Genomic DNA, 13,553 nt, shown 5'->3' on the forward strand with positions numbered 1-13,553 from the left:
AGTTGGACAAGTAGTCTCTCTTGTGCGTCTAATATTCAATGGCCTCTGTAGCTGAAGAGTGTGATGATCTGTGCCCTTTGTAGATTATCCAGGCACACACATGGGAAAATCCTGCACAAGGCATCTTCCAAGGGGTGGGCTCACATCTTCCCTGATTGTATTTGAGCACCACAATGATTTCTGGTCAAGATTATTTATGATTTAAGGTTCAAGAGGAACCAGGGGTGTTTCCAGACTGTTGCTGTTTTTTGCTTTTGTTTTGCATACTGGGAAATTCAGGTTGCACAAGTACAATGAATTTGGAGCTCCTGTACAACGAACCCACATCCCCCAAAGAACGGGCATTTTGCAATAAGGAAAGTGGTGGAGAAACGCACTGGAAAGTGTCGAAGGATGCTTGATTTGATGCAATATCATCTAACCTCCCTGCAAACAAACCATAATAAACTGGCCATTTGGAAACACTCTGCACCTGTGTTTTCTCCCTTTTGTGTGTGTTTTCATTTTCACTGTGTTTTCCCATGCTTGTGCCACCATGCTTTATGGCACAGCAGCCTCCTCCTTAAGGAGTGTATAGGATGTGAGGAAAAGCTGCTGCTGCGCCAGCCATGGAGACAGACTTTTCTCCTTGTGGGGAACCTCCGACAGCGAACAAAAGAATCTACAAAGAGGTCCACCAAAACCCTTCAACTTTTATTTGTGGGAACTGGCATGTGTGCTCTCTTTCCTGGCGTTATAGTCAAAATGGAAATGGATGGAAGGGATGTGAGGGTGGTGGGTTAAATAGCAGGGGGAACAGAAGTGTAGTCTAGTGATTATAGAACAGCCCACAAAGTCAGTCTGGCTTTTGGGTCTGCTGGAAGAGACATTAAATGTTGCTAAACCTGTTCCCTTATGCCTTGGGTGTCCCCCTTCTTGGGCTGTGTGTGGAGTAATTCTGGAACATTAACCTGGCTTAGACGTCAGATAGATCCTGAATGGGGGCGGGCGGGTAAGAAATGGTAAGAAACAAGTTGCTTCCTTTTCCCATGTCTTTAAATATGGCAGTCTGGGTTTAAAAAAGGGCTGGGAGGACGAAGCTGTACTCTCCAGCTAACATCATCCCTGACCAGCCCACACTAACAGGGTCTGATGGGAGTTCTCCAACAACAGAAGGACCCAGGCTCTCTTTGCTTGGGTTGGGGGATCCTTAGGATGCCTTTGGTGCTGAATTCTGCGAGACTCAACTAATTAAAGTGGGGGAGAAGGTTAGCAATTTGGGGGTCTGTGTACTTTATTGGGTATTGAAGGTGGGATATGTTGGAATCACAGCGCAGCCTCCCTATAATAAATGGAGAGTTGATTTCCCTACCCAAACAGGGCCAGTCCAAGACATTTTGCCACCTGAGGCAAAATCTCTCTTTTTTAAGGGAGGGGAAGGGGAAAGAGATCTGGGACTTGGTGCAAAGAGCTGGGGCTCCGCCTTTGGGGACCACCCCCAATAGCACTCTGCTTCCATTGGCACTGATAGAAAGCTCTTTTCAAGAGTTTGGGTTTGGGTTTTGGTCACAATACATGGGATGGGAGGGTTAACTCTTTTCTCCCCAGTTGTGAGTTAATATTTACTTATTGTTATATGTATTAGTCTTTTTTCTTACAAAATAATTTGAAGTGAATTACATCTTGAGCTAGGCAGAATTTACTCTCAGATGGCAGTTACTTTTGAAAGTGTGGCTGGGAGCAGGGAAGAGACTGCTGAAAGATCCAGGTCTTAATCCCTTTGGTCCCCCCCCCCCCCTGAGAATACTTGGGCCTGCGGATGTGGCAAGATGACCACGCATGTAGCATATGCCTTCCCATGGAACTAGGGCTTTGATGAGTTACACCTATACGTGTAGTGTTCTGTCTTCAGTTTAGTAAGAGATTTACACAGCTAAGCATCTCTGAGATGCTTAAGTATTTTGCCACCATCCCTGAAGGTGTACCACAGGGCAGTCCAACATTTCATACCAAGTGGGGCCACAAGAGTAAAGGTAAAGGGACCCCTGACCATTAGGTCCAGTCGCGGACGACTCTGGGGTTGCGGTGCTCATCTCGCTTTATTGGCCGAGGGAGCTGACATACAGCTTCTGGGTCATGTGGCCAGCATGACTAAGCCGCTTCTGGCGAACCAGAGCAGCGCATGGAAATGCCGTTTACCTTCCCGCTGGAGTGGTACCTATTTATCTACTTGCACTGGCATGCTTTCGAACTGCTAGGTTGGCAGGAGCAGGGACCGAGCAACGGGAGCTCACCCCGTCGCGGGGATTCAAACCACCGACCTTCTGATCGGCAAGCCTTAGGCTCTGTCGTTTAGACCACAGCGCCACCCACGTCCCACTTTGACACAAAACCCACAGGCCACACACTGCCATCATCATCGTCAACATCATCATTTGTTTAAGAAGGCATGAAATTGATGGTGTGTTAGCCAAGGTATTTAGGTGTGCCCTAGTTTGACCTGTATTTCCTGTGTTGGCATGGATTTGTTGTTTTTGTAGAAGTGTTTTAGACAGTGTAGACCTTTGGCTTGCCAGGTTTTTATCTGGAGGTTTTGCGCTGTGTGTTGCAACAGTGGGTGATAGGCCAGGGGAGGTAGTGGGGGTGGGCCTGGGGATAGTTTCCCTACTTTTCCCTACTGACACACACTGCCTTGTTGTGTGGCGGGGGTTGGGGAGAAGGAGCCAGACCAAAATTTGACGCCCCCATCTTGCAGCCCTTGCACTACCTTCCCAAAGCCAGCTGAGGCACTGGGTGTGTGAGGCTCTGGCAGGGTCCTAGAGCCCTCCCACCTCTTTCCTGAGAAAGTGTTAACTAGACTTTAGGAGGGAGTCATAGAATCACAGAATTGGAAGGGACCACAAGGGTCATCTAGTCCAGCCCCCTGCAATGCCAGGAATATTTGGCCCAATGTGGGGATCGAACTCATGAGCCTGTACTAAGAGTCCCAGGCTCTATCAACTGAGCTATCCCAGGAGGTCCTTGTCAGTTGTCAGACCCTCAAGGCACAACAAGAGCTAGGGAGGGGGACAATGTTGGACAACCCCTGTCTACCAGGACAGGACAGGTGCTACACTGTAGAGTATTGAGGTGGCTAAAATGCCAGAGCCCTGCTCTCACCCAGGAAGAAGCAGTAGGGCACTACCACCTAGACTTGGCAGATTTATCCGTATAATTTGTTTTGAACGATTTTCAGCACTATATTTTTTAATTGCTGTAACGTGTAACCTGTCCTGCAGGTTGAACTATTTTTTTGGGGGGGGAGGGGGAGCAGCTAAGTCCCACAAGACATGGTACAGGCCCACTATTTGAATGGCAATTCCCATCAACTTTGGTGGGGCCTGACCCCCTTAAATATTTTATTGGGGAGGCCGGAGGGACCTCAGCCTCTAGGAGTTCACTCCTATCCTGCCCTGGGACCTTTTGATAAACTGGGTAGGTAAGAAATCACCATCATACCCTGACTGAATCCACAGGTCTCCCACCCACCTGTAACCAAATGGAGAAAGTGGAAGCACTTTAAAGAAAAAAATCCTGTCCTAGTCTCGGCTAGGCCAGGCCACTACATCCATATATATGTGTGGAGAGAGAGAGATTAGAACCCAAGTTTCTTTGCGGGAGTGCGGCTGAGGAAGCCGCTCCCACTCCGTGAAACTCTGGACCAGTGTCTTTGGGATTTGGGACTACAATTCCCATCACCCCTGACCACTGGTCTTGCTAGCTAGGGATGATGGGAGTTGTAGTCCCAAAAAATCAGACGGCGACCCAAGTTTGGGGTAACCTTGCGCCTGGACCAATGGCCTGTTTCGGTCTCCCGACAACTTTCCTACGCTCTCCTCTCACACGCGCATTTGCCAGAAGCAGCGCCAACTCAACTTCCCTCTCCCTCTCTCTGGTAACTTTCTAAGCCTCGCCGGGCCGCAAGCGCGAAGAGCACAAACCAGGCCTTGAGGGGGAGAGACGGAGAGCCTCTTCTGCCGAAGAAGGGCGCTTTCTGGCGCGCCGCTCGCTCCCCTCAGGAAAGGCACAGCCTCTCCCTTTCGCTGAGGCGAAGACGAGCGCGCCCAGAGCTCTCCCTTCCCCGACCTCTCCAAGCCGGGGCGGGCAGCCCGCGGAGACCGGCCCCCGAGGCGGGGTCGCCCCGTCCCATGCCGGCCTCGCTCCTCCTCCTCGGGGGGCGGGAAGTTACGCTTTGGCCGCCGCCGCCGCCGCCGCCGCTGGGCTGGAGCCCCGCCGACTTTGGCGCCGTCGTCGTCGTCCCGCGCTCCAGTCAGTCCGCTGCGCCAGGGGCCGAGGGCCTTGGTAGGGGCCGGCGCCAGGCGCGCTGCAGCCGACTCCCTCCTGGCGCCCACCGGACGCTGGCTGGGCGGGCGGGCCAGCTCCCCCTGTCGGGCGCGCCTCCGCCCCAAAATGCCCGCCTGGGCGATCCTGCCTATCGCCTTGCCCGCCTTCAGCATCACCGGCATGTGGATCGTGTGAGTAACACAGGACGGGGCGGGAAGGGACCCTCACCAGCGGACCCGCGCGCCACGCTTCCAGCCAGCGGCGTTTCTGCCCCGCTTGCTTGCCCCGAGCGGCTCTAGGGGCGCCGCCGGGGGGAGGCGAAGGTGGCGGGCTGCGCTGCGCTCCGGAGCCGTGGCTGCCGCTGCTTCTTCGCGGCTCCGCCTGCCCGCGCCCTGGCCTGGCCTCTCTGCCCGGCCCTGCGCCCGCGAGCCTGCCCTCCGGACGGAGCCGGGGATGGCCCTCGCATCTCCTCGCATGGCCCCAGCCTCGGAGCTGCAAGCCGGGGTGGAAGCCGGGGTGCAAGCCGTGCAAGCCGGGGTGGAAGTGAGCCAGTGCCAGTGGAAAGTTTCAGGGCTGAGACCTGTCGGGGTGGGGGGCAGCATCTGCGTGGAAGGATGCTTTGCGTGGCGTGTGCTTGTGTCTCGTCCGCCCGGAAATGCGCCCACATGTTTCCAGAGTGCTGCTTATACAGTAGTGCGATGCGCGCTCCTCGTGCGCCCGCGCGGTGTCTTCCGACTACCTGCTTATCAAGCATTCCTCCGGATTTGTTTTCGCGCAGTTTTGCGCACGCGTTGGATGGCGCCCCGGGTGTATTGAGCATTGATTCTGATTCGTTTGGCCAGAGATGTTCGGACATCAAGCAGTGGAGATTCCGACAAAACATCAGGAAGAACTCTCTGGTAGTAAGAGCTGTTGGACAGTGGAACGGTCTCCCTCTGGAGGTTGTGGCCTCTCCTTCCTTAGAAGTTTTTAAGCAGAGGTTTTTAAGTGCATTTCTCCTCTGTCTCTTTCATTTAGAAAGTTTCCATGTTTGACCGGGAGTCAATCAGCTACTGGTAAATTCCATTTACTTCATCATGCAATTGGGTTAGAATTGTGGAGTTGGAAGGGACCGCGAGGGTCATCTAGTCCAACCCCCTGCAAGGCAGGAATCTCAGAATGACAGATGGTCACCCAAAGGCAAGGTAACTGCTTTTTACAGAAGTGAAAGCCTTGCCAAAATGAAGGGACTGGTAGAACAAGGGCAAACCAATTATATGGCAAATCAGAAGGAACGACAAAAGGGCGCCCCTAAAGGTGCTTAGGCTAAATAATGGAGACTTCTTTAAAAAGGCACCAGACAGGTACTGCAGCTGTTAAGATCAAAAAAGGTGTAAAGGGAGGGGGCAGGGAAATCACAGAACAGCTAAATAAATCCTTTGCCCCTGCCTGCAGGGGTTTAGAGACCCACAAGTGAACCATATATATATATATATATTAGCACTGCACCTAAGACATGCAAAGGATGGGGCTATAGACATTTTAGAAACTTAAAACCCAGCTTCCCATTGTCAGCTGGCATTTACCCAAGGAGCTCCAGGGGTAAAGGTAAAGGGACCCCTGACCATTAGGTCCAGTCGTGACCGACTCTGGGGTTGCGGCGCTCATCTCGCTTTATTGGCCAAGGGAGCCGGCGTACAGTTTCCAGGTCATGTGGCCAGCATGACTAAGCTGCTTCTGGCGAACCAGAGCAGCGCATGGAAACGCCGTTTACCTTCCCGCTGGAGCGGTACATATTTATCTACTTGCACTTTGATGTGCTTTTGAACTGCAGGAGCAGGGACCAAGCAACGGGAGCTCACCCCGTCACGGGGATTCGAACCGCCAACCTTCTGATCGGCAAGTCTTAGGCTCTGTGGTTTAACCCACAGCGCCACCCGCATCCCTTTCTCCAGTGGTAGTTGACTTCTTACAAGAGTGGAAGGTGCTCAGCGTTCCACTGCCCAACTTCAGAATTTTACAGGAACTCCTGAAGTCTATACTCTGCTGCTGAACTATTTCAGTAGCTATTGCGATAAAAAGCATTGATCTCAGAAGCCTAAGAAGGAGGAGGCTAGCTAAGAACAAGATATATTCTCAGCCTCCATTAAAGTTGGTTTGGCACCCTTACTCAACAAGCCTGATCCCACCCCCAACTGGACTTCTTGCTATAAGGAAAGTGACATGAAAAGGCACTGGAACGTGCGGCAGAACAAATTGCTGGACCCAGTGTCGTATACCCTCCTGGAAAACAAATTGGAGCAAATGTTCAGTATGCAGCCAGTCACTGTCTAACCTCCCCACAATCTTTGCGCAGGCAAAATTGGGAAGCAGTTGAAAGATTTTCCATAAGTACACTCAGTGTCTCTGTTTTCAAATAACAATATCCTTCACACAGGTCCATTACAGTCAGTTTGAGACGTTTTTGTAGCAATGTGGGATTGATGAAGGAAGAGAGGTGGGGAGGGAGAAAGGAGAAAACAGAGAAAGAGAAAATAGGAGGGGTGAAAGCAGAGGGGGTGAGGGACTTCCATTATTTACATAGTGTATGAGTGGAGATTTTTTTGTCCGCATCGCATGGGTAGGTGTCTTATTTTTGCTGGCAGAGCGAGAGATCAGAGGGCCCAAGTTATGGCTACTTGCAGTTGACCGGTTGCAGGGTGTTTTGTTTGTGTGTGAGGTTAAGTTAGCCCTATTGATTCATACGTTGTTAGGGCAGGGGAGGGGGTCATTGTCTTGTTGGCCTTTGTATGTGATAAAGAGGAGCCACACAAGGGGGAAGGCCTCCTTCTTTGTTTGATCCCATGATAGATTCAGTCTGCTGATTAGTTTTTCCAGTAGCGCTGTTTCCCATGCAGTTTGGTACCAGTGGTCCATGTTCACTGCCGAAAGGTCCCTCCAGTGTCTGGTAAATATTGACCCATGCATTTTCCCTTGCTCAGGGGTGCCAGCTTGAATAAAATATTGGGAGGGCAGACAGGTAAGCTCCACCCCACATAATCTATCACAAAACGTTGTACACATACAGTATTTGAATGGCAATGCCCATCAACCGGGGGGCGGAGGCTCAAATATTTTATTGGGTGTGGCTGAAAGTACCTTGACCCCTAGGAGCCTGTGCCCCCCACCCTTTTACCCTTTCTGGGGGAAATGCCCACATAGTTTAAAAAAACAACAGCAGCAGCAGCAGCAAGAACACCTTGTTGCCAAGAACCCTGATATTTCCTTGACCTGTTCAAAACATTAAGCCCTTCCCTGGAAACATGCACAATCGCCATTGTTTGCCTGGCTTGAGAGTAAATCCTATGGATTAGTGGGATTTACTTCTGAGTAAGCATGCATAGTGTTGGGCTGCTGGTTTCGCCTGGGACTAAAAGATCAAGCAACCTGCCTGGCCGCCCGGTGGGGCTCAGGGGTGTTGCCTGTCACTACCAGATGGCTGCATACCCTTGATTGGTGTGTTTAGTTAGCAGATTCTTCCAAGCTGAATCACTTTCCAGGCTTCTTGTCAATTCTGGACAATGCAGGAGAGGCAGACGGTTGCCTCAAAACATTTGCGGTGCCTCAGGCAGGAAATCTGCATTGTCAAAATATGCGGCTAAACTAAATTACAACTGGCTGCCCTTTACAGATATTCCGTAATGCGCTGCCTGAGGAAGGCTGCCTCAACCTGACTGATTGGTATCTTGTTGAATCTGTCTTGTCTGGTTGTAAGGAGACCGTTGCCTGCCGTTCGTTAGCTGCAAGGCAACGCGTTTGGGTTGTCTGGCCAGAGAGGGAGCAAGATGCAAATATTCAAATAGCTCCAGGTATATAGGAACATAAGGTAAAGGTAAAGGTACCCCTGCCTGTATGGGCCAGTCGTGTCCGACTCTGGGGTTGTGCGCCCATCTCACTTAAGAGGCCGGGAGCAGACACTTCCGGGTCACGTGGCCAGCGTGACAAAGCTGCTCTGGCGAGCCAGCACCAGCGCAGCACACGGAAACGCCATTTACCTTCCCGCTATAAAGCGGTACCTATTTATCTACTTGCACTTAAGAGTGCTTTTGAACTGCTAGGTGGGCAGGAGCTGGGACCGAACGACGGGAGCTCACCCCACCGCGGGGATTCGAACCGCCGACCATACGATCGGCAAGTCCTAGGCGCTGAGGTTTTACCCACAGCGCCACCCGCGTCCCCTTATAGGAACATAGCCAGCTGCATTTTGAGTCAGGCCGTGGACCGTCTACCTCTGTATCACCTACACTGGCTGGCAGCAGTTCTCCAGAGTTTCAGATGAGGAACAAATAATAAGTTAACTCTTGAATGAAACCCCAAGATGGTTCCTGGGCAGATAAAATATAACAGATAGAATTCCGCAGGGTGTGTTGTTAGTGTGTGAAAACGGTCAAGCTCCAAGGAAGCCCGGGCAGGCACCTCTAGATGGTGGAGGCGCCAGGCGTCATCCTGGCACCTGGGCATCTGCACTTGGTCACAAGTGGCTGTTAAAGGTAAAGGGACCCCTGACCATTAGGTCCAGTTGTGACCGACTCTGGGGTTGCGGCGCTCATCTCGCTTTATTGGCCGAGGGAGCCGGCGTACAGCTTCCGGGTCATGTGGCCAGCATGACTAAGCCGCTTCTGGCGAACCAGAAATGCCGTTTACCTTCCCGCTGGAGTGGTACCTATTTATCTACTTGCACTTTTATGTGCTTTCGAACTGCTAGGTTGGCAGGAGCAGGGACCGAACAACGGGAGCTCACCCCGTCGCGGGGATTCGAACCACCGACCTTCTGATCGGCAAGTCCTAGGCTCTGTGGTTTAACCCACAGCGCCACCCGCGTCCCAGCGTTCATTTGCTTACTTATTACGTATAGGTGCAAGAAATCCAAGACTGCTCGGCCAGCTCTAAAAGTTGGTTGCTCCTACCGCTAAACAAAACTCATAGCTCCCGTACAACATCCTCCACTCTCTGGCAAATGTAGGAAGACAACATTACTGGCACTACCATGGTGCCAGTTGGTAGAGCATGGGACTCTTAATCTCAGGGCTGTGGGTTTGAGCCCTGTGTTGTGCAAGAGAGTCCTGCGTTGCAAGGAGTTGGGACTAGAAGACCCTCATAGTACCTTCCGACGCTACAATTCTACGACTCGTAGAAAGTCGGAATGGCTTTGGCCAATGCCAAGTTCACAGATTTTATTTCTCAAATAGCAGCTTTCTCCAGGGGGTAGGATCAGCGGGCAAGACCCCAAGAAGTGCCCAAACCATGCCCAGCCACGTACAAGCATCATTCACTCTAGGATACCAACCACACTTCCATTATTTACGGCTGAGGTATAATAAGCAGCCGGCACCGCCAGCCAAGCAAATTAACATGGAAGAATAGTGGCTGGATGGGATGAAGGAGCCTAGACGAAACCACAGACATCCTGAATCATGCGAGAGAAACTAGCAATTGGCTAAATGCTGTAAATAGTCCCTACGACTGGGCCTGGAGCTGCAGTTTCTCAGGTGTACTGGGGGGGGAGGGGCTTCCTGTTGCTGGGTGCCCACATTCAAAATTCTAAGCATAGGGCTCCTTCCTTTTTCTTCCTTCCATAGATGGCTTCATCTATGGTCCTCATCCAACCTGTTTTGTGTAAGCGTAGCATAGCATCCAGTCTGCTCTGCTTGCCTTCTCGTCATTGCATCCATTGCTTCTACTCATGGTTTTATCCTTTACTGTGTTGTACAGCAGACCCTCCAAGTGTCCCTATTTTCCAGGGATGTCGTGATTTAGAGAAGCCATCCCGGTTTCTGATTTGATCCCGGAATGTCCCACTTTTCCTTAGGATGCCCCTATTTTCATCTGAGAAATGTTGGAGGGTATGACATTATCCAACCCCCGAGCCATCCAAAGGGAAGTTTTTAAAAAATATATATTTAATGTTTCATTATGTTATTATATATGTTGGAAGCTTCCCAGAGTGGTTGGGGCAACCCAGTCAGATGTGTGGTGGTATAAATAGTAAAATTATCATTATGGAATGGGACGTCCCTGTTTTCATCGGAGAAATGTTGGAAGGTATGGTATAGTAATGTGGTTTAAAGCAAAATTTGAATTTCAATTAGGGTCTGTAATAGCTTACACACAATCTCTTAAAACTGAGTCCATGACCCTCTTGTCAAACCCATATTTTTCTGTAAAACACATACTGTACATCATGCACTCAAGTTTCAAAACCAATTTAACATGTAACAAGAGAAAAAGATGTTCCTGTTTGAAACCCCCACCCTTGGGCTCATGTAACTAGTTTCTTGATTATTTTTTTTGGACCTGCTCTTTGTCTTCCAGTACTGTAAATGATCTTGCCCTGTATCCTTGTAGTATGTGGAAATTACCAAACAAAAATCCATTATTTACGCAACTGCCCCCCTGCAAGAAGATCTAAATCATGTTTTGAAAAAAAAAGGATTGTAGGCTGCCTGATCAAAAGTTTTGGATTTTGCCCCTAAGAGAAGTATAAAAGACCCGCCAAAAGACTTAACCCTCAGTGGCTAGGAGCCACAACAGGATATGAGAGCTGCCCAACCAATTGGGAACACTGATCTCAGAGCGGGTTCGCTTTATTTTATACCGTCAGCTTTCACCCTGTTGATGCACTTCTCAACTGTTGATATTTTTGCATTCAAACACATACTAGCAAACTCAGGCTGTGCATTTATTGTTCGTTGGGAAGCCTTGCGCAATAAACTCACTTCCTCAAAACACTGGACTTTTTGTGGAAAAGCCAAGTGAGAGGAAAACGCAGCGAAAAGTGAAGCGGGTAAGATTTGCTTGATTCAGCATGGTCTAAACTCCCTGTGAACAAAAAATCTGAATGAATGCTCAATAAATAGTTGGACACCCACAGCCTGGTAAACAAATCAGGATGCTTGATAAGAAGGTTGTCTGGAAGCAACCTTGCTAGTACTGTCCGCAGCAAAGCCCAATGAACTTTCAGACAGAGAAACACAAATCAAAAGGATCTGCAAGCATTTCTGAACTTGCAATACCTATGGACAGAGCTGGATGAGTATCACAGCAGAAGTCAAGATCAGGGAGAAACAGAGTGCCTCTTCTGTTTAGGTAGAACTCAACACAATCCTGAAAGAGGCCAATTCAAAAAACAGAAGCTCTCTTGAAGCAGCAGAAGGGACTGTCCTGACTTGCCCCTAAACAGCACACCAATGCAACAAAAGCATGGACCTCATAACCAAAACCAAACCCAGGGCTTGTATATTTTTGTAACTGCTATTTGTTTTGTGATATTTTGGGAACCACCCTGGGATCAGTATAAGCAAGGAAGTGCAGTCTGCAAACCTAGCTCATCATCTGCTTCTTCTGGACGCAACAGTTCTATATCAAAGCCACTCTTGCTACAGCTTGCCTGATCTCTTTTCCTCTAAGGAGCCCAAAACTGTATTTTAGTTGCGTAGCATTCCTGAGAAGAAGCTCAGGCTGGCAGTGGCCACCTGCAGATCTTCACAAACCAATGGGAACTTGCATTATCTTATGTTTCCTCAACCACCAGCTTAAGGAAGCTGCCACGGTATTTCTGCTTTGCAGATTGGCAAGCAGAGGTAGATAATCGTTGAAATAAGGTTGGAGGGGACCTCGAGGGTCATCCAGTCCAAGCCCCAGAAAGGCAGGAAAACCTTTCTCCAATGTGGGGCTCAAATACATGACCCTGAGATTAGGAGATTCATGTTCTACAGGAAGAAGTGTGCATGCACACGAAAGCTCATACCAAGAACTAACTTAGTTGGTCTTTAAGGTGCTACTGGAAGGAATTTTTTATGTTCTACAGGCTGAGCTATCTACAGGTAGAAACCAAACCCAAGCCAAACAATGGGAAGACATGACTACGTGTGAATCCTGAAGAATTCGATGACAGACATGTACGCCCAGCGTTGTAACTCCTGCTGGTTGCCTTAGGAGCTTTCGAGGCAGTAGCTCATGCAACGCTGTTCTCGAAATTAATGCAAACTGGCTGAGATACAAGTGCTGTCACATGGGCTGACAGACAATAAACAACAGCTAATGATCAACAGAAGGGAAGTGTGGGTGGGGGAGCAGAAGGCCTTTCTTAAGGAAACACCCGGAGTGGGAGAAGAGGTCTCACCTCACCACCAACTCTGAAAATAAGGTTGCATCAGCAAAGTAGCTGCCGCAAGGATTTTTTGTTATCTGTTATTAACAGGGTCGCTTCAAAGGAGGGAACCACTGGAATAAGGTGCTCCGTTGTATTTAAGGAAACTGTGATTCTTTGCAGTAAGAAGCAGGTATGGAACGGATGTGGCATGCCATCTAAAGCAGTCCGAAAAGAGCCAGTCCAAAAGGGTATGGTTTTTTGGTTTGGGTTTTTACAAAACCAGCCTGTGAAACACAGTGCCTCTTCAATGTGTGCTAAAGTATATATACAGCTCTGCACCTGATCATCCAAAACTGGCCCCACAGGCTCTCATACTCGTAGGACCTAGGCCATATACCTCCACCGCTTGTGCTTGCAAGTCGGCCACATAAAATAGGGGATCTCTGGCCAGCCTCCCCAGCAGCACAGTACAGTGGTGCCCCGCAAGATGAATGACTCGCAAGAAGGAAAACCCACAAGATGAGGACTCCCCTGAGTGAGTGCTTGAGGGCCCTGCTCCTTCCTGCCACTTACCATCTGGCCTGGGGCGGGGCCTGGAGCCTCATAAGGACTGCGTGCTGCTTGCGGCCTGCTGCCCAGGAGGACTCCCCTGAGTGAGTGCTTGAGGGCCCTGCTCCTTCCTGCCACTTACCATCTGGCCTGGGGCGGGGCCTGGAGCCTCATAAGGACTGCGTGCTGCTTGCGGCCTGCTGCCCAGGAAGACTCCCTGAGTGAGTGCTTGAGGGCCCTGCTCTTGCCACTTACCATCTGGCCTGGGGCGGGGCCTGGAGCCTCATAAGGACTGCGTGCTGCTTGCGGCCTGCTGCCCAGGAGGACTCCCCTGAGTGAGTGCTTGAGGGCCCTGCTCTTGCCACTTACCATCTGGCCTGGGGCGGGGCCTGGAGCCTCATAAGGACTGCGTGCTGCTTGCTGCCTGCTGCCCAGGAGGACTCCCCTGAGTGAGTGCTGAGGGCCCTGCTCTTGCCACTTACTACCATCTGGCTTGGGGCGGGGCCTGACAGGCCTCATAAGGACTGCGTGCTGCTTGCGGCCTGCTGCCCAGGAGGACTCCCCTGAGTGAGTGCTTGAGGGCCCTGCTCCT

General features: G+C 50.5%; 1 protein-coding gene across 1 annotated transcript in view; it reads left to right on the forward strand.

Annotated features, from left to right (window-relative positions):
* The first annotated feature begins 3,941 nt into the window (after positions 1 to 3,941).
* Positions 3,942 to 13,553, forward strand: part of LOC114597011 (transmembrane protein 150A-like) — a 45,013-nt gene continuing 35,401 nt past the window's right edge. The window contains exon 1 of the mRNA XM_077930684.1: positions 3,942 to 4,493. Within this exon, the coding sequence (XP_077786810.1) occupies positions 4,429 to 4,493 (65 nt within the window). The 5' untranslated portion in view covers positions 3,942 to 4,428. The remainder of the gene's footprint in view (positions 4,494 to 13,553) is intronic.

Source organism: Podarcis muralis, chromosome 6 (genome assembly GCF_964188315.1).
Source record: "Podarcis muralis chromosome 6, rPodMur119.hap1.1, whole genome shotgun sequence".
NCBI lineage: Eukaryota > Metazoa > Chordata > Lepidosauria > Squamata > Lacertidae > Podarcis > Podarcis muralis.